This window comes from Capricornis sumatraensis, chromosome 7 (genome assembly GCF_032405125.1).
Source record: "Capricornis sumatraensis isolate serow.1 chromosome 7, serow.2, whole genome shotgun sequence".
Lineage (NCBI taxonomy): Eukaryota > Metazoa > Chordata > Mammalia > Artiodactyla > Bovidae > Capricornis > Capricornis sumatraensis.
The window spans coordinates 98,136,469-98,160,672 of NC_091075.1; the positions used below are offsets into that span (position 1 = coordinate 98,136,469).

The 24,204-nt window shown below is 39.5% G+C and overlaps 1 protein-coding gene across 2 annotated transcripts in view; it reads left to right on the forward strand.

The window, feature by feature from the left end:
* CFAP299 (cilia and flagella associated protein 299) overlaps nt 1–24,204 on the forward strand; it is a 697,792-nt gene that overhangs the window by 662,917 nt on the left and 10,671 nt on the right. For both annotated transcript variants that reach the window (XM_068975708.1, XM_068975709.1), the window contains one exon: nt 5,605–5,734. In XM_068975708.1, the coding sequence (XP_068831809.1) occupies nt 5,605–5,734 (130 nt within the window). The remainder of the gene's footprint in view (nt 1–5,604; nt 5,735–24,204) is intronic.

Consider the following 24,204-nt stretch of genomic DNA (forward strand, 5'->3'; position numbering starts at 1 on the left):
ATACTGACCCTAAAGAAAGGTAGAAGTGTGTTAGTATTAGTCACTCAGTCGTGTCTGACTCTTGGTGACCCCATGGACTGTAGCCCACCAGGTTTCTCTGCCCATGGAATTCTCCAGGCAAGAATACTGGAGTGGGTTGCCATTTCCTTCTCCAAAGAAAAGTAGTAATCTAATATATATACCTGAAAGAGAGTTGAAAATAACTTTCAGAAAGGTGCTCACTGAGGTCAGGAACACAATGCATGAACAAAAGGGGAAATTGAACAAAGAGAAAATATTAAAAAGTACAAAACAAATCATGGAGCTAAAGGCAATAATCAAACTTAAACAAAACCCACCAAAGTGTTTCAACATCAAACTAGAGCAAGCAAAATAAAACACTGGTGAATTTAAAGACCAGTCACTGGAAATAATTAGGTCAGAGGAGCAAAAAGAAAACAATGAAGAAAAGTGAAGAAAGCTTAAATGAGCTATGGGATACCTTCAAGAAACCGATACAAGCAGTATAGGATTCCCAGAATGAGAAGAGAGAAATAAAAGACCAGAAAATTTACTCAAAGAAATAACTGAAAACTTCCAAAATCTGAGAAAAGAAATGGATATCCAAATCCAAAAAGCTTGTTGTTGTTCAGTTGCTTGGTTGTGCCCAACTCTCTGTGACCCAAGGACTGCAGCACACCAGACTTCCCTGTCCTTCACTATCACCTAGAGTTTGCTCAAACTCGTGTCCATTGAGTCAGTGATGTCATCCAACCATCTCATCCTCTGCCCTCTTCTCCTCTTGCCCTCAATCTTTCCCAGCATCAGGGTCTTTTCCAATGAGTTGGCTCATTGGAAAGCCAGTGAGCCATCAGGAAGCCAGAGAATTGGGGCTTCAGCATCAGTCCTTCTAATGAATATTCAGGATTGATTTCCTATAGGATTGACTGGTTTGATCTCCTTTCTATCCAACAGACTCTTAAAAGAGTCTTCTTTCAGCACCACAGTTAAAAGCATAAATTCTTAGGTGCTTAGCCTTCTTTATGGTCCAACTCTCACATCCATACATGACTACTGGAAAAACCTTTGTTGGCAAAGTGATGTCTCTGATTATACAGACCTTTGTTGGCAAAGTGATGCCTCTGCTTTCAACAAATGAAGTTGCTCAGTCGTGTCCAACTCTTTGTGACCCCATGGACTGTAGGCCAGCAGGCTCCTCTGTCCATGGAATTTTTCAGGCAAGAATACTGAAGTGGGTTGCCATTTCCTACTCCAGGGGACCTTCCTGATCCAGGGGTCAAACCCACATCTCTTTCATTTCCTGCATTGGCAAGCATCTTCTTTACACCTAGAGCCACCTGGGAAGCCCCTTAGCTCCAGTGCCTTCATCTATATAATAGGAATAGAAATAAACAGTATGCAGGATTCTTACTAAAATCAAGTTAATCTCCATAGAAGATATATATATAATATTAAATATATCATCTCATATATAATTTTTTTATGATAAAGCCTTTTTATACTTCCTGCCGCTTTAGGATCCTGCTTTCTCTACTTTTCCCTCTTCACATCATGGAAACAAATTCAAGAATAGTTCATCCTAAAAAAAAATGACCTTTAATTCTTTATATCTTTTTCAGTGCTGTCCTAGTTTTCTTGTTTCCTTCATAACTAAATTAATAGAGGAATTTTTTATTCAATGATCTTTTCTCATCTTCTCTTAAATTCTCTATAACTGAATTTTGCTCCCACCATTTTCCTGCAACTGTTTTTTTGTAATATCCTTCCAAGTGAAATTTCGGATGAACTCTTTTCATACATTATCTGAATTGTAAAGCGTTTGGCACTATAATCTTTCCTAAAGTACTGTTTCTTTATATATTCTCCTCTCTTCAGATTTTGCAATAAAATAACTCTCCTGGTTCTTCCTGATGCTTCAGATCACTATTTTTTAATTTCCTTTACTGATTCCTCTTCTTTTCCTATAAAATTGACATCCCCAGGTTTCACTCTTTTTTTAAATATTGTATTTAAGTTTTTTTATGTGAACCATTTTTAACATGTTTATTGAATACGTTACACTATTGCTTCTGTTTTATGTTTTGGTTTTTTGTCTGCAAGGCACATGGGATCTTAGTTCCCCAATCTGGGATCAAACCCTCATCCCCTGCACTGGAAGGTGAAGTCTTCACCACTGAACCACCAGGGAAGTCCCCCAGATTTCATTCTTATTCACATTTTCTCCTTTGTCTATCTCAGTCACCTGTTGGAATTTAAATACTGCTGGTACTGCTGATACTCCATCTAAGCATGCTCAGCCACTCAGTCACATTCAGCTCTTTGCAACCCCACAGACTGTAGCGGGCCAGGCTCCTCCATCCATAGGATTATCCCAGCAAGAATACTGGAGTGGGTTGCCATTTCCTCCTCCAGGGGATTTTTCCCATCTCAGAGATAGAACCCACATCTCCTGCATTGCAGGCAGATTTTTTCCACTGAGTTACTGGGGAAGCCCCTTCTCCATCTAAGAAAACTCTAAATTTAGAAATTTATCCATCCTATTTATTCTGTTAATATACATTTAGTATCTACCATGTGTCAGGCATGGGCTGCAAAAAGGAATTGGAAATATGGCAGTAAACAGCACAAACCAAGACCTTTGCTTTCATTTTCTTGAATATTTCCTGAGGATTTCAAGTTGAACACATCTAAAACTGAAATAATCCCTTCTATTTCCTGCAATCTGTTCCCTACCTTGTGTTTTATTTCCTAGTAAATATTAATAATAGATAGAGAAACAGTGGAAACAGTGTCAGACTTTATTTTGGGGGGCTCCAAAATCACTGCAGATGGTGACTGCAGCCATGAAATTAAAAGACGCTTACTCCTTGGAAGGAAAGTTATGACCAACATAGATAGTATATTCAAAAACAGAGACATTACTCTGCCGAGTAAGGTCCGTCTGGTCAAGTCTATGGTTTTTCCAGTAGTCATGTATGGATGTGAGAGTTGGACTGTGAAGAAGGCTGAGCACCGAAGAACTGATGCTTTTGAACTGTGGTGTTGGAGAAGACTCTTGTGAGTCCCTTGGACTGCAAGGAGGTCCAACCAGTCCATTCTGAAGGAGATCAGCCCTGGGATTTCTTTGGAAGGAATGATGCTAAAGCTGAAACTCCAGTACTTTGGCCACCTCATGCAGAGAGTTGACTCATTGGAAAAGACTTTGATGCTGGGAGGGACTGGGGGCAGGAGAAGAAGGGGACGACCGAGGATGAGATGTCTGAATGGCATCACGGACTCGATGGACATGAGTCTGAGTGAACTCCAGGAGTTGGTGATAGACAGGGAGGCCTGGTGTGCTGCGATTCATGGGGTCGCAAAGAGTCGGACACAACTGAGTGACTGAACTGAACTGAACTGAAACATTAATAATTCTATCCACTTCGGTATTCAAATCAGAAATCTGAGAGTAATCTAGACTCTTATTTCATTGACATTTTTCTCATAACCATTAAATCCACTTTTCAGTATGTTATTAAATCCAGTTCCTCATTTTCATCCACAGACACACTTCACGATCACCTGGGCTCTGTGTATAAAATGGGATAGCTTTCTGCCTACTTCATGGGGTTGACAATAAGATTAATGATTTAATAGATTCCTTAGTCTCAAAACATTACCCAGTACATGATGCTTATTAAATGTGTTAGTTATCATTATTAAATAATAATAATAATTAGCTATTAGAATTGGCATTTGAAATGAAGCTTATTACCCTTCCCTGAATAGGAGAACAAAAAGTATTGACAAAAAATCCAAGCCACTTCATCAAAAGTACCATGTGCTAGACAAATTGACTTTCTTACATAAAGAGTGTGTGTATATACATATTAATATATATTCAAAAAAATCTGCCTGAACTTCAATGAGGCTTTTCATTTGAAGTCTGAGCAATAAGATAGGAATGTGTGATATAAACCATGCCGCTCAGAGCATAACTATGACTCAAGCATTTTAGTGAGATTGTCTCTATCTATATATCTCAGAAATACACAGACACATAAGGTTGAGAATCACACCCATGTCCCTTATTCCAGTTTGTCAGTCTCTTAACTGAACACCCAGGAGGATGGAGGTCAATTTATCTTCCTTATTATGAATTAAGCTGAATTTTGAGTGTGAAGTCAAATTGTCTTGTGATTTTTTTCTACTGGATTGAATTTACCACCAGTACTATTGGCAGCTCTCCTATCATCCACCTATGGGGCACTGAGCCTGCCAAAAGCTGACTAAAGTGAGGACCTAGAAAGCATGAATGTTCAGCTCCTGCCCTCAATTTGTTAATCAGATAGTCATTCCTGCTTTCTTGGGAAGGGTTGACAAAACAGATAGAGGTGGTTGGAAAACTTTTTCTAACTCTACTCCTCAGAAAGGGCAGATGTTATTATGCCTTGAGCATAGAAGAAGTAAGAGGCGAAGAGAGACACTAGTTCTCACTCATATGCACCACTGAAGATATATGATCTATAAAATCAGGTTTTGAATATTAAAATATTTGAAGGTAAACATATCGCATTTTCAGGTAATAGCAAAAAGTTGATGCCTCAGAAAACAATGTAATTCAGGGTGATTTTAATCAATGAAATCTACTCTTTCAAAATGAAGAAGAGCAGTCATAGAAGGCCAAACAACCCAGAAATAGGATAAGGGGGAAATGATTAAAAATAAATATTAAAAATATTTGAGAGGCATACTGGGCTGTGAGCTATACATGTCTTGTCTCTACAGCTGTCATTTTAAAAGCAAACATAATATTAGAAATGTGTTAATGGAAATGAGATGTGTAAAAATAAGTATGTTGAGGATGCTTCTAACACATAACAGCATTATATTTGTATTGACAAATAGATATAAAATAAGACATGGAAAAAATACAAAGTTTCCATAGAAGATCATCCAAAGAAAGAGTTGAACAGGCATTGCTGAGTGGAAGAAAGAGCGTGTGTATGCTTTGAAACACACAGATCTGGGTTGAAATATTAGATTTAGAATGTTAACCATACTAGTTGAACTCCTCTGATATCTTTGCCTTGTCTGCAAAGTAAGAGCAGTTTCATATGGATGTTGTTGTAGAATACATCACATCATGCCTGGCCTATGGTCACCTCTCAAACACAAGTAGTTTTCTTCCTGCCTGGGAAACGTATCATTGAAAAAATGGAGCCTTAAATAAACGAATTAATTGGTTTTGAATGAAAAGAGGTGACTTAGCCTACTTTTCCTTCCAGTAAACAGTCTCTTATTTAATTCCCTGAATATTCAATAACCTGAAGAGTCTTAGCTAGAAGAAATAGCCTTAAATTACATCAATTTTCTTCTTCCTGGGAATATAATACTGGAATAGGCCCTAGATCTTTGAGTGTCCAAACCAGGAAATCATGCAAAATAGTCATAGTCTAATCTTTTCTGCAAGAATTTTAATCACACCTGTGGTCTGCATGGTTCTATAGACAGTGATCTTATCCATTTATCTTGAAGCTGACCTGCCCCAAATACTGTCTGGAATATATTTGTCCATTTAATTCATTATGCATATTAATTCCTAATAAATATTTATTTTTATAGTTTTTACAACTGGGACAGTCATATTGCTGTTTGGAATTCAACCCCCAACTACCAAGTGATTGCCGATAATCCAGAAGGCTTACTTTTCAAATACAAAAGAGACAGAAAAATTCTCAATGTGGACCCTAAGGTACATCTGCTTTTACATTTATGAATCTCATTATATTTTATTGTATCTCTACTATCACTCAAAAATTATTAAGTAATTGGCCTTAAGTTTTTTTTTTAATTTATAAATGAAAAGCTATGTGGAAACAAGCGTGATGTATGGCAAAACCAATACAATATTGTAAAGTAATTAGCCTCCAATTAAAATAAATAAATTTATATTTTAAAAAAAGAAAGAAAAAAACTTCAAAACTTAATAAATTATCAGAAACCAACAGGGAAGAATTTGAGGGGAAATGCTTATTTCAAGGGGACACCAAGTAGACAACTTAAGGCTACAAGCAAAGCATCTGTGCACCTTGATAAAAATCAGTTGAAACACCATGAAAAAAGATTCCTCTGGACTCTCCCTTTTATTAACTTTAAATCATTTGAGTAATACATACTCTAAATACTCAGCTCTCCATATCCTTAGAGGCAGAAACTGCTGAGAGGGAGTCCACGTGTTTGCACTTTTATGAGGGACTTAACAAGAGAGGATTTTGATACCTACAGGTGGTCATGGAACCAGTCCCCAGAGGTTACTAAGGGATGACTGTAATGTATCAAGTTCTGTGCTAAGCTCCTATAAGGTGTTGCTTCATTTTGTCTTCAGAACCACCCGACACAGGCACCATTACATGTCTTCATTTACAGATCAAAAAAGTGAGATTAGATAGGGTATGGGAGGTACCTGAGGGAAGTGGCAGAACCAGGATTTATATCTCAAACTCCCAGGTTCAACAAGTGTTTTGAATCATAATATTTTCATTACATTAGTAGTAGCAGACTTAAAATTTTTCTTATTGTTCACTGAATGAGTAAGTGAAGTTGCTCAGTTGTGTCCAACTCTGTGTGACTCCATGGACTGTAGCCTACCAGGCTTCTCCGTCCATCGGCTTTTCCAGGCAAGGGTACTGGAGCGGGTTGCCACTTCCTTCTCCAGGGGATCTTCCCGACACAGGGATTGAACCCGGGTCGACCGCATTGTAGGCAGACGCTTTTACCGTCTGAGCCACCAAGGAAGATTCTATTGTTCACTATGGACGCTTTATAATGTGAGGGTTACATCTTGTCTGATAAGGCAAAGGGTCTAAACCCTAAAGGAGGGTCACTTAAAAACATCTTTTAAGAGTCATTAGTGTCATTGGACCCGGAATTAAATTTGTCTATTTGACTAATGGAAAATCTTAGGCTATTAAAAATAAGAACTATGTTTATTTGCCTTCTAAGTTCCTCAAATTGTAGATTGTTAGGTAACAGGCACCCAAAAGTAGACTGATCAACTGAATAAAGCTGAGTAGGGTGAAGTTATATAATTTCATCCCCAATTTGTTTTTGAAACTTTTTAATATAAGAAAATATATTCCAAAATAGTCTGTGATTCTATTACATTGTCTTCAACATTGTTATTAAAATGCTTTAAAGTAGATAGATTAAGAAAAAAAATAAATAAATGGAACTCACATGTGAGAAGACTCCTCTTTGTCTGGCAGCAGACTTAGGTCAGAGAACCAGTAGACTTTACATCCATTTCTTGCTCTGATTCTGTGGAGTCTAGTCACTGAATTTGGTGATGAGTCATTTACAGAAGAGAGGCTCCCATCTCACATACATACCCAGAATTCTAATATCCCTTTTTTATATGTGACTAACACTGAAAGCACTATTGTCTTTAATGCATTTATGGGTGTTCACTTGCGAACAGCAGAGAAGTATAGGTGCACATCTTGTCTCTGATAGTGCCTCTTTACTCATAAGTGGGTGTCAGAAAGGGAAAATGAAAATTGCTCAGTCGTGTCTGACTCTTTGCCACCCCATGGACTGTAACCTGCCAGGCTCCTCTGTCCATAGGATTCTCCAGGCAAGAATACTGGAGTGGGAATCCATTCCCTTCTCCAGGGGATCTTCCCAGCCCAAGGACTGAACCCGGGTCTCCCACATTGCAGGAAGATTCTTTACCAGTGAGCCACCAGGGAAGCTCCAAATGAGTGTCAGCACACTATCACTTGAGGCAAATTATAGAAAACTTAATAAATAGCATTTACAGAGTCTTTTCCTTTTTTGTAGGCTAAACTACATACATAAGAAAACATATAAAATGATTAATAGCATTATTAACATGTGTGGAACAAGTTTTTGAATCAGTTTTGAATGACATCACACAGATTATTTTAAGGCTCCATTTTAACCTATGCCATATACATATACCAAGAATGTATGCCATCAATTATAGCTTTTGTGTATGTCTTTGAAGAATCATTACTGAATCCAAACTACTATTTGAATGGTTTGAATAGCTTTAATTAATAAGCACTCATTTCCACAATAATCAATCATGAAATTTCAAAGACTTAATCAATAATCCATGAAACATAACGTGTTCCTCTTTTTCCTGGAAGATTTTAATTATAACTCAAAAGATTCATGGTGAGTCTGAAGGAAAGGTACTTCCAAAATCTTGGAGAACAAGGATTTGGATAATTAATGATAGAAGTATATTATTGTATATTATATTATACATGTATAAAGTATATTGGTCTTCCTGGTGTCTCAGATAGTAAAAGAATCTGCCTGCAATTCAGAAGACCTGGGTTCAATCCCTGGGTTGGGAAGATCCCCTGGAGAAGGGAATGGCTACCCACTCCAATATTCTTACCTGGAGAATTCCTTGGACAGAGGACCCTGGCAGGCTGCAGTTCATGGAGTGGCAAAGAGTTGGGCACAGCTGAGCAACTAACACTTTCATAAAATATATTATATAAAAGAATTGTTAAGTGAGACATACAGTGATATTTGGGTACTTGCTCAGTTGCTCAGTAGTACCCAATCTTTGCAACTCTAAGGACTATAGCCCACCAGGCTCCTCTGTCCATGGAATTTTTCAGGCAAAAATACTGTAGTGGGTTGCCATTTTCTCTTCCAGGGGATCTTCCTGACCCTGGGATCGAACTCCAATCTCCTGTGTCCCCTGCTTTGGCAGGTGGATTCTTTACCACCGAGACACTTAGGAAGCCCCTATTTGGGTACTTATGTTCCTTTAAATTTTTTAAAATCTTTTTGAAGGATAAAAACTAACAACAGAATGTTGGTCTTAGCATTAATAAACAAAATTCTAGGCCTTTACTTTATTATTAACTGGTTTCATGGTTTTGAGAAATTCACTTAATTTCTCTAGACTTTGCTGTTCACAGCTGGAAGATGAGACTTTGTTGTTGTTTTCTGATCTCTGGAGTCTCTCTAGCTCCCCAGGCCCAATTTGCAGAGATTCTAACTCAACTGGACCTCGAAGTACATATTTTCATGGAGCTACCAGTGTGATTCTGCTGTAGATTGTCCATGAACCACAATTTGAAAAAGTCTTCTTTATAAAAACAATAATCTCAAGATCTGGTACTCTGTGTCCCAGACACAAGTGTTCTCAAAAAAAATAGAACACATATATTTTCATTTTTATGGACTCGATATAAAATTAGCATGTATATCACCTACTTAATTTCTTAACTTATTTACCCTCTTCAAAGAGCCATAATCATTTTATATTTCATGCATCAACACAGCAGCTCTTACAGACCTACAGGCAAGTCAAGAAATAAGCTAATAAGTCAAGTTTTTTAAACTACAAACAATTTGAGTTACATCTTTATACTCAATATCCTCCCTAACAATTCTGCTTGAAATTCTTCCTAAGATGAACATATCATAATTCCATCTTTAAAGAGCTATAAAATATTAAGAACCATACAACTCAACTCTCCTCTTCCTTTCCTTCAAGCACTCTCTTTGAGATATTTTACGCCTGATATTAAAGAGGTTGAGATAAATGAAAGGTGGAGACAGTGGTAAACAGGATGTGTTTCCTTTGTACAACACAGATGTAGACTCATTAATTCTGAAGTGTGGTTCCCTTGAAGCAGAGTTGTTTGTAAATGGAAAGAGTGGAAAAAAGAAAATTGTGCAGGTCTTAGAACAAGTAACATGAGTTCATTGGTTAAGAAATTCCAAATGCAATAAGAGTTTGGTTGCATTGAAAACAGGACCACTGGCTTTAACTTCCCTGCAGCTGTATAACATCTGGAACAAATAAGGCTAGTTTCTATTTCTGAGTGAAGAATGCTTGTCTGAGTGATTCACACCCACCAAAATGTTTCCAGTGTATTATCTTTAGAAGGATTGAGTGGACAAACTTTGTACTCACTCCTCTGCATCATCTGCACAAATGAAAAAAAAAAAAAAAAGGAATTTTCCTTTTGCTTTTAGGAAACATTAACCATGAAAGAGTTTGCTTTGAGTCTTAGCCTAACATAGGTGGTCTAAAAGTTTCATAATCTACTAATGAGAGATTGTTTAGAATAGTTAAAATAGGAAAAAACTTTCATAATTACTCCTTTTTTTTTCCCTTCCCCCTCCCCTCTTCTATTTACTAATGTGAGAACAGAACCCATCACCTGGAAAAATGTCTGGTTAATAGATACTCAATAAATATTTATGGCATAAATGATTGAATGCATGATTCCCTCCAAACACAAATGCAATGCTATATATTAACAAAAAGGTGAGGCGTATATTATGTCACTGATGCTTGAGGTAGCAGTCACAGTCAAAAAGGGCACAGTCACACCACTCTGTATTGATCCAAGTAAGTCAGAAAAAATAATTATAGGAACTTATTGGTGGAAACAGCTAGTAGTGTGGCCATAATTTTAGGCTTTGTTGAAGTTATGCAGGAATCTTTATTTTAGTATGTGCTTCCAAGTGTTCTTGTGCAGTCCCAGGAATATGTAATTTAAGCCATCTCAAATTCAGACTGTTAGAATATGTTTTTGATTTACTAACAAATTGACACAAACAGGTTAAATGACTTGCTCAGGGTCACAGACTTCGTTCTTAGTAGAAACTAGTGGTGAAACTTAAACTTAAATATGAGATACCATAGGGAGCATAAAGATGAGTGTATGAGTTCAACACTTGCCCTTTAAGTGCTTGCAGGACTTTTAAGAAAACAGGCATGGAAAGAATATAAGGGCAACCTAAGGAGGAAAGTGATATATGTTACAAAACAATAGAAATGCTTTGGGATTCAGTCGAGAGATGACTTTCGATCTAAGGCAGGCAGAGCATTTGAGATGGTTAAGGAATAATGGAGGAGATAATCTTTAAATTGAAATGAAAGAATGATTAGGAATTGAACTCAGAGAGATGGAGATGATACCAAGAATGGAACCTATTAGCAAAGATAAGGTTGAGGAGTGTAAACAAAGGAGAGGAAGACCTAAATATTTAAAGCTAGCTGTTGAATTGCTCTGGAGAATGAGTGGAATGGGAATTAAGCAAGAAAAGATCAAGAAAAGCCTTGAGTTCAGAACTGGTGAGGACCTCGGACTAGTTCAGTTCAGTCGCTCAGTCTTGTCCAACTCTTTGTGACCCCATGAATCGCAGCACACCAGGCCTCCCTGTCCGTCACCAACTCCCGGAGTTTACCCAAACTCATGTCCATCAAGTGTGTAATGCCATCCAGACATCTCATTGTCTGTCATTCCCTTCTCCTGCCCCAAATCCCTCCGAGCATCAGGGTCTTTTCCAATGAGTCAACTATTCACATGAGGTGGCAAAAATATTGGATTTTAAGCTTTAGCATCATTCCTTCCAAAGAACACCCAGGATTGACCTCCTTTAGGATGAACTGGTTGGATCTCCTTGCAGTCCAAGGGACTCTCAAGAGTCTTCTCCAACACCACAGTTCAAAAGCATCAATTCTTCAGCGCTCAGCTTTCTTCATAGTCTAACTCTCACATCCACACATGACTGCTGGAAAAACCATAGCCTTGACTAGACGGACCTTTGTTGGCAAAGTAATGTCTCTGCTTTTGAATATACTATCTAGGTTGGTCATAACTTCCTTCCAAGGAGTAAGCATCTTTTAATTTCATGGCTGCAATCACCATCTGCAGTGATTTTGGAGGCCAAAAAAAGTAAAGTCTGACACTGTTTCCACTGTTTCCCCATCTATTTCCCATGAATGGGACCAGACGCCATGATCTTCATTTTCTGAATGTTGAGCCTTAAGCCAACTTTTTCGCTCTCCTCTTTCACTTTCATCAAGAGGTTTTTTAGTTCCTCTTCACTTTCTGCCATAAGGGTGGTGTCATCTGCATATCTGGGGTTATTGATATTTCTCACAGCAATCTGGATTCCAGCTTGTGCTTCTTCCAGCGCAGCGTTTCTCATGATGTATTCTACATATAAGTTAAATAAGCAGGGTGACAATATACAGCCTTGACGTACTCCTTTTCCTATTTGGAACCTGTCTGTTGTTCCATGTCCAATTCTAACTGTTCCCTCCTGACCTGCATATAGGTTTCTCAAGAGGCAGGTCAGGTGGTCTTGTACTCCCATTTCTTTCAGAATTTTCCACAGTTTATTGTGATCCACACAGTCAGAGGCTTTGGCATAGTCAATAAAGCAGAAATAGATGTTTTTATGGAACTCTCTTGCTTTTTCAATGATCCAGTGGATGTTGGCAATTCGATCTCTGGTTCCTCTGCCTTTTCTAAAACCAGCTTGAACATCTGGAAGTTCATGGTTCACGTACTGCTGAAGCCTAGCTTGGAGAATTTTGAGGATTACTTTACTAGAGTGTGAGATGAGTGCAATTGTGCAGTAGTTTGAGCATTCTTTGGCGTTGCCTTTCTTTGGGACTGGAATGAAAACTGATCTTTTCCAGTCCTGTGGCCACTGCTGAGTTTTTCAAATTTGTTGGCATATTGAGTAGAGCACTTTCACAGCATCATCTTTCAGGATTTGAAATAGCTCAACTGGAATTCCATCACCTTTGCTAGCTTTGTTCGTAGTGATGCTTTCTAAGGCCCACTTGACTTCACATTCCAAGATGTCTGGCTCTGGGTGAGTGATCACACCATTGTGATTTTCTTGGTCATGAAGATCTTTTTTGCACAGTTCTGTGTATTCTTGCCACCTCTCCTTAATATTTTCTGCTTCTATTCAGTTCAGTTACTCAGTCATGTCAGACTCCTTGCGACCCCATGAATCGCAGCACACCAGGCCTCCCTGTCCATCACCAACTCCCGGAGTTCACTCAAACTCATGTCCATCGAGTTGGTGATGCCATCCAGCCATCTCATCCTCTGTTGTCCCCTTCTCTTCCTGCCCCCAATCCCTCCCAGCATCAGGGTCTTTTCCAATAAGTCAGTTCTTCGCACGAGGTGGCCAAAGTATTGGAGTTTCAGCTTCAGCATCAGTCCTTCCAATGAACACCCAGGACTGATCTTTAGGATGGACTGGTTGGACCTCCCTGCAGTCCAAGGGACTGTCGAGAGTCTTCTCCAACAACACAGTTCAAAAGCATCAATTCTTCGGTGCTCAGCTTTCCTCACAGTCCATATATGACCACTGGAAAAACCATAGCCTTGACTAGACTGCTTTTGTTCAGTTCAGTTCAGTTCAGTTCAGTCGCTCAGTCATGTCTGACTCTTTGCAACCCCATGAATCACAGCACACCAGGCCTCCCTGTCCATCACCAACTCCCGGAGTTCACTCAGAGTCATGTCCATCAAGTCAGTGATGCCATCCAGCCATCTCATTCTCCGTTGTCCCCTTCTCCTCCTACCCCCAATCCCTCCCAGCATCAGAGTCTTTTCCAATGAGTCAACTCTTCACATGAGGTGGCCAAAGTACTGGAGTTTCAGCTTTAGCATCATTCCTTTCAAAGAAATCCCAGGGCTGATCTCATTCAGAATGGACTGGTTGGATCTCCTTGCAGTCCAAGAGACTCTCAAGAGTCTTCTCCAACACCACTTTTGTTAGGTGCATACAATTTCTGTCCTTTATCAAGCCCATTTTTGCATGAAATATTCCCCTGGTATCTCTAATTTTCTTGACGAGATCTCTAGTCTTTCCCATTCTGTTGTTTCCCTCGATTTCTTTGCATTGATCGCTGAGAAAGGCTTTCTTATCTCTCCTTGCTATTCTTTGGAATTCTGCATTGAGATGTTTATATCTTTCCTTTTCTTCTTTGCTTTTTGCTTCTCTTCTTTTCACAGCTGTTTGTAAGGCCTCCTCAGACAGCCATTTTGCTTTTTTCATTTCTTTTCCATGCGGATGGTCTTGATCCCTGTCTCCTGTATAATGTCATGAACCTCTGTCCATAGTTCATCAGGCACTCTGTCTATCAGATCTAGTCCCTTAAATCTATTTCTCACTTCCACTGTATTATCATAAGAGATTTGATTTAGGGCATACCTGAATGGTCTAGTGGTTTTCCCTACTTTCTTCAATTTAAGTCTGAATTTGGTAATAAGAATTTCATGATCTGAGCCACAGTCAGCTCCTGGTCTTGTTTTTTTTGACTGTATAGAGCTTCTCCATATTTGGCTGCAAAGAATATAATGAATCTGATTTTAGTGTTGACCATCTGGTGTTGTCCATGTGTAGAGTCTTGTCTTGTGTTGTTGAAAGAGGGTGTTTGCTATGACCAGTGTGCTCTCTTGGCAAAACTCTATTACCCTTTGCCCTGCTGTATTCTGTACTCCAAGACCAAATTTGCCTGTTACTCCAGCTGTTTCTTAACTTCCTACTTTTGCATTCCAGTCCCCTATAATGAAAAGGACATCTTTTAGGGATGTTAGTTCTAAAAGGTCTTGTATGTCTTCATAGAACCATTCAACTTCAGCTTCTTCAGCATTACTGGTTGGGGCATAGACTTGGATTACCGTGATATTGAATGGTTAGCCTTGGAAACGAACAGAGATCATTCTGTTGTTTTTAAGATTTTATCCAAATACTGCATTTTGGGCTCTTTTGTTAACTATAATGGCCACTCCATTTCTTCTAAGATTCCTGCCCACAGTAGTAGATATAATGGTCATCTGAGTTAAATTCACCCATTCCAGTCCATTTTAGTTCACTGATTCCTAGAACGTCAACATTCACTCTTGCCGTCTCCTGTTTGATCACTTCTGATTTGCCCTGATTCATGGACCTAACATTCCAGGTTCCTCTGCAATATTGCTCTTTACAGCATCAGACCTTGCTTCTATCACCAGTCACATCCTCAACTGGGTATTGTTGCTTTGGCTCCATCCCTTCATTCTTTCTGGAGTTATTTCTCCACTGATCTCTAGTAGCATATCGGGCACTTAACGACCTGGGGAATTCCTCTTTCAGTATCCTATCATTTTGCCTTTTCATACTGTTCATAGGGTTCTCAAGGCAAGAATACTGAAGTGGTTTGCCATTCCATTTTCCAGTGGACCACATTCTGTCAGACCTCTCCACCATGACCCGTCTGTCTTGGGTGGCCCCACACGGTTAGTTTCATTGAGTTAGACAAGGTTGTGGTCCATGTGATCAGACTCACTCGGTTTCTGTGATTATGGTTTCAGTGTGTCTGCCCTCTGATGCCCTCTCGCAACACCTACTGTCTTACCTAGGTGTCTCTTACCTTGGACTTGGGGTATCTCTTCACGGATGCTCCAGCAAAGTGAAGCTGCTGCTCCTTGCCTTGAAAGAGTCACCCCTCTTGACCTTGAACATGGAGTAGCTCCTCTCAGCCCTCCTGCACCCGCGCAGCCACCGCTCCTTGGATGTGGGGTAGCTCCTCTCGGCCGCCACCTCTCATGTCAGACATGGGGTTGCTCCTCTCCGGCGCTGCCCCTGACCTTGGACTTAGGGTTGCTCCTCCCGGCCGCCGCCCCTGACCTCAGACTTGGGGCGGTGGCTGAGAGGAGCTATCCCACATCTGAAGTCAGGGGCAGTGGCCGAGATGAGCTACCTTAGACCACACTTGATGGGAAATAGGGAAATATGCCCAGGCTCTTGTGCAGGGAAATAACAGGATGCAAGTATGTTTTAAGGAGATTAGAGAGTGTAAATTAGGATAGACTAGGGAGAAAGACTGGAGAAGATGAGACTATAACAATCAGAGAGAACTAGAACTAGGGGATGCACTGTAGTTAGAATGTTTCTGAGTTATGCTTTCTATACTGCAACTATCTGATCATCCAAGAAAAGAAAAAACTTAAAGAATATATCAATGTAGAAAAAGTGGTTGAGAAATGTCACTTTACTCCAACACTTAGGAAAGAGAAAGAGAGAGAGAGTTTTAATGCTGGATAAGAATAGAGAAAAAGATAAGCTGGGTGGATGTCATTTAAGTCATTCTGTCACCTCTTTATGCTTCCTTCCATCCTCCTCTTCCTGTGTTTACTGCCACTGTAAGGTATAAAAAGTGAATCAGAAAGTTGGCTTTCTTTCCCTAAAAAAGCTTACAGGTTAACTGGTGGGTGGGTGCAAAAATTTAATGTGCACAGAAATGCCAGCTGGAAAGTGACCTGAGAGGGAAAAAAATGCTCTAAGAACACAAAGGAGGCAGAGATTACTTTCGACCTAAAGCATTCAAAGGGCTTCCTTTATGGTTCAGCTAGTAAAGAATCTCCCTGGATTGTGGGAGACCTGGGTTCGATTCCTGGGTTGGGAAGATCCCCTGAAAAAGGGAAAGGCTACCCACTAATATTCTGGCCTGGAGAATTCCATGCACTGTATAGTCCATGGGGTTGCAGAGAGTCAGACACAACTGAGTGACTTTCACTTCACAAGACATTCAAAAACAAGTTAGTGAAAGAAATGGCATCTGAACCAGATTTTGAAAGATGGATGTGATGAAAACATGAGAACAAGAGCAGAAAGGGTGTTCTAGTAGGCAGGAACTTCACATAGAAAGGTGTGGAAGCACAGGGCATGAGGCTGCGTGAGAAGGGAGAGGAGCTCCTTTTGGCAAGAGTCATTCTCAGCATTGACCAGACATTAGAATCACCCAGAATGTTTTATAGTGTTTGATGCCTGGCCTCATCAGCAAAAACTGTAGCTTAATTGGTGTGGGTGGAAGGTCTGCCTGGACATCTTTTCTTTTTAAAAGTTCCCAGGTAAGTCTTAAGTGCAAGCAGGGTTGAGACCAAGGTGAAGGAAGGAGAGAAATAGCAGAGAAATTTTGGGAGAAACTTGAAGTCCAAGAGTGGAAGCCAAATCTAGTGAGTTTTTGCTGTTCTGCACAGTTCAATAAAAATCTGTACCATTTGTGTCAAGACTTATAATCAAAATTTCTGAGTATGAAAATGATTAAGCCATCCTGAAAGGAGATTATTTTTCCACTGGCTAAATTCCAATGGTGTGCAAAAAAAAAAAAAAAGAAAATCAATTGTATGAAAAATAGGAAATTAGGTCTTCCCAGGAGGTGCTAGTGGAAAAGGACACACTTGCCAATGCAGGAGCCTGAAGAGACACGGCTTCAGTCCCTGGGTCAGGAAGATCCTCTGCAGAAGGAAATGGCAATCCACTGCAATATTCCTGCCTGGAGAATCACATGGACACAGGAGCCATGTGTGCTACAAACTATGGGGTCACAAAAGGTTGGACACGACTGAAGGCACTCAGCACGGCATGTCACAAGGCTCCTTTCTGTCACTTTTCATTTTATGTCTAATAGAGTGTATTTAAATATAGTTGCTTGATAAAATGGTTAATAACAAAAAAAGTAAATAAACAAAAAAATACGTTAAACGATCTTAAAGATGTGTGGTTTTTATTAGACGTGTGTGTTTGTATGCTTAGTCGCTCACTCGTGTCTGACTCCTTGAGACCCCATGGACTGTAACCTGCCAGGCTCCTCTGTCCATGGAATTCTGTAGGCAAGAATGCTGGAGTTGGGTGCCATTTCCTCCTCCAGGCGATCTTTCCAACACAGGGACCAAACCCATGTCTCCTGTGTTTCCTGCAGTGCAGGTAAGTTCTTTTCCCACTGAGGCACCCCAAGTTAGACATAGTAAATAGAAATAAAAGACACTATTGTATCATAAACCTTTCTGGTTCACCCTAAGTGTCACTGAACTTGGAAGTCTAGTGTAACGCAGACTGCACTGATTTAGCAGATGTATTTCTTGTCTCTTTACATATCGCTACTCTTCGCTATGCACCAGGAGCTCCCCAATCCAGTCTCCTCTCTTGGAAAATCACAACTGTTCAAACATAAAAATGAGCTATGCTGGAATGCAAACTCTTGTCACAAGAGCTCTTCATCTACATCCAGTCCACGAAGACTGGTTTAGCAGCAATTTCCTCGACTTCCAGATAGCGTTTCCCCTTCCTCTTTCCTCACACCAGCCAGTCAGGAGAGCCCTAGGCCTCAGCCTCCTAGGGATTCAAACTGCATCTGTCTGTGGCAAGGCCCAGGAATCCCCATTAAAAAAAAAATTATTTTACTGAAGCATGGTTGATTTACAATGTTGTATTAGTTTAGGGTATATAAAAAAGTGATTCAGTCACACAAATATATATAGTTTTTTCTTTTTCACATTCTTTTCCTATACAGGTTATTTCAAAACACTGAATATAATTCCCTTGGCTATACAATATGTCCTTGTTGTTTATCTATTTTGTATATAATATGTGCATATCTGTTACTCCCAAATTCCTAGTTTATCCCCCACCCGACCTTTCCTCTTTGGTAGCCAAAGGTTTGTTTTATATGTCTGTGAGTCTATTTCTGTTTTGTAAATAAATACGTTTGTGTCTTTTTTGTTGTTTTATATTTCACATATAAGTGATATATTTGTCTTTGTCTGACTTACTTCACTTAATGTTATAATCACTAGGTACATTCATGTTGCTGCAAATGTCAATATTTCATTATTTTTATGGCCAAGTAATATTCTATTGTATATATGTATATACAACATATATATTGTATATATATGTATACAATATATATATACTTTGGCCACCTGTTGCGAAGAACTGACTCATTGAAAAAGACCCTGATGCTGGGAAAGACTGAAGGCAGGAGGAGAAGGGAACAACAGAGGATGAGATGGTTAGATGTCATCACCAACTTGATGGACATGAGTTTGAGCAAGCTGGACAGTTGATGATGGACAGGGAGGCCTGGTGTGCTGCAGTCCATGGGGTCACAAAGAGAGGGACATGACTGAACTGACTGATATACGTACCACATCTTCTGGATATTAAACTTGCTTCCATGTCTTAACTGTTGTAAATAGTGCTGCAATGAACATTAGGGTACATATACCTTTTCCAGTTACAGTTTTTCCAGATATATGCCCAAGAGTATTTTCAAATGTCTCTTCTGGTGAGCTTAAAGATTAGCTGATTTGATAGAAGCTCTTTAGCAAACTGATATTTTATTAGCTATTGTTTCAGTGCCAGCAAATTTGGAAAACGCAGCAGTGGCCACAGGACTGGAAAAGGTCAGTTTTCATTCCAATCCCAAACAAAGACAATGCCAAAGAATGCTCAAAGTACCACACAATTGCCCTCATCTCACACACTGGCAAAGTAATGCTCAAAATTCTCCAAGTCAGGCTTCAACAGTATGTGAACTGTGAACTTCCAGATGTTCAAGCTGAATTTAGAAAAGGCAGAGGAACCAGAGATCAAATTGCCAACATCCGTTGGATCATTGAAAATGTGAGAGACTTCTAGAAAAATATCTACTTCTGCTTTATTGACTATTAAAGACTTTGACTGTGTGGATCACAACGAACTGTGGAAAATTCTTCAAGAAATGGGAATACCAGACCACTTTACCTGCCTCCTGAGAAATCTTTATGCAGGTCAAGAAGCATCAGTTAGAACTGGACACGGAACAACAGACTGGTTTCACATCAGGATAGGAGTACGTCAAGGTTGTATATTGTCACCCTGCTTATTTAACTTATATGCAGAGGACATCATGAGAAATGCTGGACTGGATGAAGCACAAGCTAGAATCAAGATTGCCAGGAAAAATATCAATAACCTCAAATATGCAGATGACACCACCCTTATGGCAGAGAGTGAAGAAAAGCTAAAGGGCCTCTTGATGAAAGTGAAAGAGGAGAGTGAAAAAGTTGGCTTAAAACTCAGCATTCAGAAAACTAAGATCATGGCATCTGGTCCCATCACTTCATGGCAAATAGAAGGAGAAACAATGGAAACAGTGACAGACTATTTTTTGAGGTTCCAAAATCACTGTAGATGGTGAGTGCAGCCATGAAATTAAAAGACACCTGCTCCTTGGAAGAAAAGTTATGACCAACCTAGACAGCATATTAAAAAGCAGAGACATTACTTTGCCAACAAAGGTCCATTTAGTCAAAACCATGATTTTTAGCATGTATGGATGTGAGAGTTGGACTATAAAGAATGCTGAGTGCCGAAGAATTGATGCTTTTGAAATGTGGTGTTGGAGAAGACTCTTGTGAGTCCCTTGGACTGCAAGGAGATCCAACCAGTTCATCCTAAAGGAGGTCAGTCCTGGGTGTTCTTTGGAAGGAAGGATGCTAAAGCTGAAAATCCAATACTTTGGCCACCTAATGTGAAGAACTGACTCACTGGAAAAGACCCTGATGCTGGGAAAGATTGACAGTGGGAAGAGAAGGGGACGACAGAGGATGAGATGGCTGGATGGCATCACTGACTCAATGGTCATGAGTTTGAGTAAACTCCAATTGTTGGTGATGGACAGGGAGGCCTGGTGCTGTGGTGCAGTCCATGGGGTCACAAATAGTCAAACACGACTGAGCAACTGAACTCGACTGAACTCATTGTTTCACTATGCAGGGAACATAAGAGACACAGGTTCAGTCCTTGTGTTGGGAAGATCCCCTGGAGGAGGCAAGCCCATGGGGTCACAAAGAGTTGGACACAACTGAAGCAGCTTAGCATGCACACACCTTTTCGTATGCCCATAAGGTAATCAAACTTCATTCTTCTAAAGCAAGCTATAAGTCAATAGTCTTAATTTTATGTAGTCTAAATTACACATTTCTGAGATTGTGTGAACCAACTAGAGAGTACAGACCACACACCAAAGGCTTCTGGATTAACTCCCACCACAATACCAATGACCTCAATAGATACTGCCATTGGTAAATTGCAGCTATTTTTCCTTCCTTACTTGGATCATGATAGAATGAGGTTGATGATACCCATTCTTGCTATCATGGCCTCACCAAGAATCATTTTGTCAGGCAGGTCAGTCCAGAGGCTCACAAGAAACATATGTGACAAAGACTTATGAACCATACACAGAAACGTGGGCGGAAGTCATTTGTGGTCGATTTGCCATTGTATTTCCAGTGCTAGTGTATGGTAGGTGCTTAGTAAACATCTGTGGAATGAATAAACTGAATATTAAATATTTGCTAAAGAATAGGAAGGCCAACAATAATCCTGGAAACTTTTGAGGTTAACTTTAAAATATTTTAGGATCTTAGAGACTAGAAACATATGTAGTGCTAATGCTATTTTGAGTTGAAAATGGCCTGAGTAATTGACTCTGGTACTTTTCTCTCCTTGGTAGGTGAGTTAACCCTGGGGTCCTTTCCTGCTTTGGAGTGCTGATTCTAGGTGTCCAGGGCAAGGGCAAGGTGTTAGGTACTTGGTATTTTATTATGTTTAAAAAGTATATGTATAGTCATTATTGTCTGATACAGATGCCAAAAAACACAAAAAACAGAAAGTCAAATTTTACTTTGTTTTTCTACAAGCGAAAGAAAAGCTAGGTGAACGAGGTTTAAAATTTAAAATTACTTCCAATGACAACATATGTTTTTGTTTTGCGGGGGAGTGACTTGTTTGTTTGCTTAATTTAGAGGAGCATTGCCGCAACACCTCCTTACAGTTCCTGTCCCTCTGCTCCACTCCTCCCAAGCCACCCTCCACCCAAACACTTGCTATATTAGTAGGAAAGGTGTTAATTGCCTCCTAATGCTGCCTCCCAATTCACTGACTATGTTAAAATCAGATGGAGCCTGTCATAGGCTGGAAAATTCTCTTCTCAAAATGGGGGCCCCTAACGTTCCTACATCCTTTCTGCAGATGGTTTGCATTTATTGTCTTGAAGCTCCACCCTCCCAGCGAAGGTCCTCAATTTTACAGGTTGTCTTTTTACAGGGCTCAGGTATATTTCCTATCGGACATTTTTAAGAAAAACCCACACTGAGCAGAACAGGCTTAAGAGAAGCCATGACTTCCTTCTTGCAAGTCTCCAGCAGCGTTCCCTCACCTCCACACAACCTTGAATTAATGGGGCAGGGGACACTTACTGAGTCACCAGCACCACTTTTTTGGCTTCTGGGTTTTCCTCAGAGGCCTCTTGTAAGTACTGCTTTTTAACTGTGGCACAGTCGCAGTTATTAAGTAAAGCTGAGGCCTTGCCAGTTTTCTGGTTTTGCTGCCCAAATTACTGAATGTTTGGTTGATTATAGCCCTAAAACACCCACATACTCAGAAGCTTTTAAATGTTTTCTCCCCTTGGGCAATCACCTGGTATACCTGAACTGAAAGTCTACCACATTGAAATTAAGTATTTACTTAACAAACTGCTGCTAAAATCAATGGCCTTGAGGAATACATTAAAAATTACACAACAGAGATTAGCTTTTATGAATTAAAACTCTTAAAACTTAAATGCTATGCCCTCTTTCTGACCTGGAAAACTGATTTTAATTTTATATGCAGTATTATGAAACAACCCCTAGAGATAAGTACATTGTTGTTAAGTCCAATATATGAATGAACTCATATACAAGGTGTGGCACAGAAAAGGTGAGCTGGAACAAAGAAAAAAATTAAATATGTAATTTAAAATTATATGTATATATATATATATATCAATGCTTAGTAATGAAAGTGTGAATGACAACCCTTCACCATCCAAGTTTTATTATCTTCAGTGAAAATAAAAGTATATATTTATACTGCAGTGGAAAGAAAGTATATAATAAAACATACGTGACAAAGAAAATTTGCTGTGTTAAGCTTCTGATTAGAAGAACAGCCTAATCAAACATTATGCCAAAAGTCAGTTCAGTTCAGTTGCTCAGTCATGTCCAGTTCTCTGCGACCCCATGAACCTCAGCACTCCAGGCCTCCCTGTCCATCACCAACTCCCAGAGTCCACCAAAACCCATGTCCATTGAGTCAGTGATGCCATCCAACCATCTCATCCTCTGTCGTCCCCTTCATCTCCTGCCCTCAATCTTTCCCAGCATCAGGGCCTCTTCAAATGAGCCAAAAATAAAACCAAAAGAGAAGTGAGAATGGAGAAATTTGAGGAAGACTGCTTTAGCCCCAGTTCGTGCTCACTTTTTTAACAAAATGTGTTACAAATCAGTACAAGGACTATGGGAAAGAATGGAATATTTCCTTTCCTAGCTGAATGAAAAGATTTAAATAGGTACAAAATAGTTGTTTCCTTCATGGTTTCAAAGACCTGATAACTAATGTCAGAGAGGCAGGTGCTAGAAACACAGGAGTCAGGCATAGTCTCTGTTGGTCAAGACCACAGTTAAGGAATTACTGTTTATTCAAAGAGAGCATGATTTCTTCTCAGTCTTAACAGCTAAACAAGTAGTCAAGGCTCATGACTATTTAACAATTCGCCACCCCATTAGATGCCTACAGTTTCTGAGGCACTGAAATCCCAAAGCAGGTTGAGGGATACTGAAATATGTTGGAACATGGAACACGATAGCATGAACGGTGATCAAGCCTCCTGGCAAGGGAGAAAAATCCCATGCTGATAACCTCTAAATGGTTATTGCTAGTTGGGAGAGCTTCAGCATACATATTAGTGGCCTTGATAATGTATATTGCCTCCAAAAGCTGGAGCAAGAGTAAAAAAATCATGATAAGACAAAGAAATAAATGGCAGCCCCCAACTTGGTAACCCAGAACACTACCTCACAAGCACATGAGGCTGCTCCAGAGACTAGACTCTTAACCTTTTAGGAAACACAACTTATTTTAGCCCCTTATTTTAAAACTCTGACACATTTTATAGATTTGCTCAGAAAAGAAAATGCACAAGTGCTGGCATACACAGAGTAACATAAAAATATTTTAGGATATTCAGAAACCTGCCTAAGCCTTTTAATGAATTCCACTTGAAACCTGAGGACCTAGGACTCTCCAAAATGCCCAAGAGCAGTTCAAATGATCTAGAAAAGAACAGGACAAGTGGGAAAGGCTGGAGAACACCTCCTAGGACTCAGGCAGAGAAAAGCTGTTTAAGAGGGGCAATAGGGAAAATGAGTTGGAGTTAAACTTTTATCAGCTTTGTGATTAGGGTAAATTCCTTAACTCCTCTGGGCCACTTCTCTACCTCCGTTTTCTCATCTGTTAAATCTATTAAAAAAAAACTATTTTACACAAGGTTGTTGTGATGATTAAATGAGAGAATGTGTTTAATGTGCTACTGAATTGGGCTGGGTAAACAGATATTGCTTCCTGGTGTTGTACCAACTTAGAAAAGTGAAGGTTGTTAAAAAGTAGTTATTGTTAAAACTAGTAAAAGTAGTAGTTGTTAAAAAGTAAAAAGCTAATTTCAGTAGATAAAAAGTGGAAATAATCCCTATGTCCATGACTGACAGCAATAAT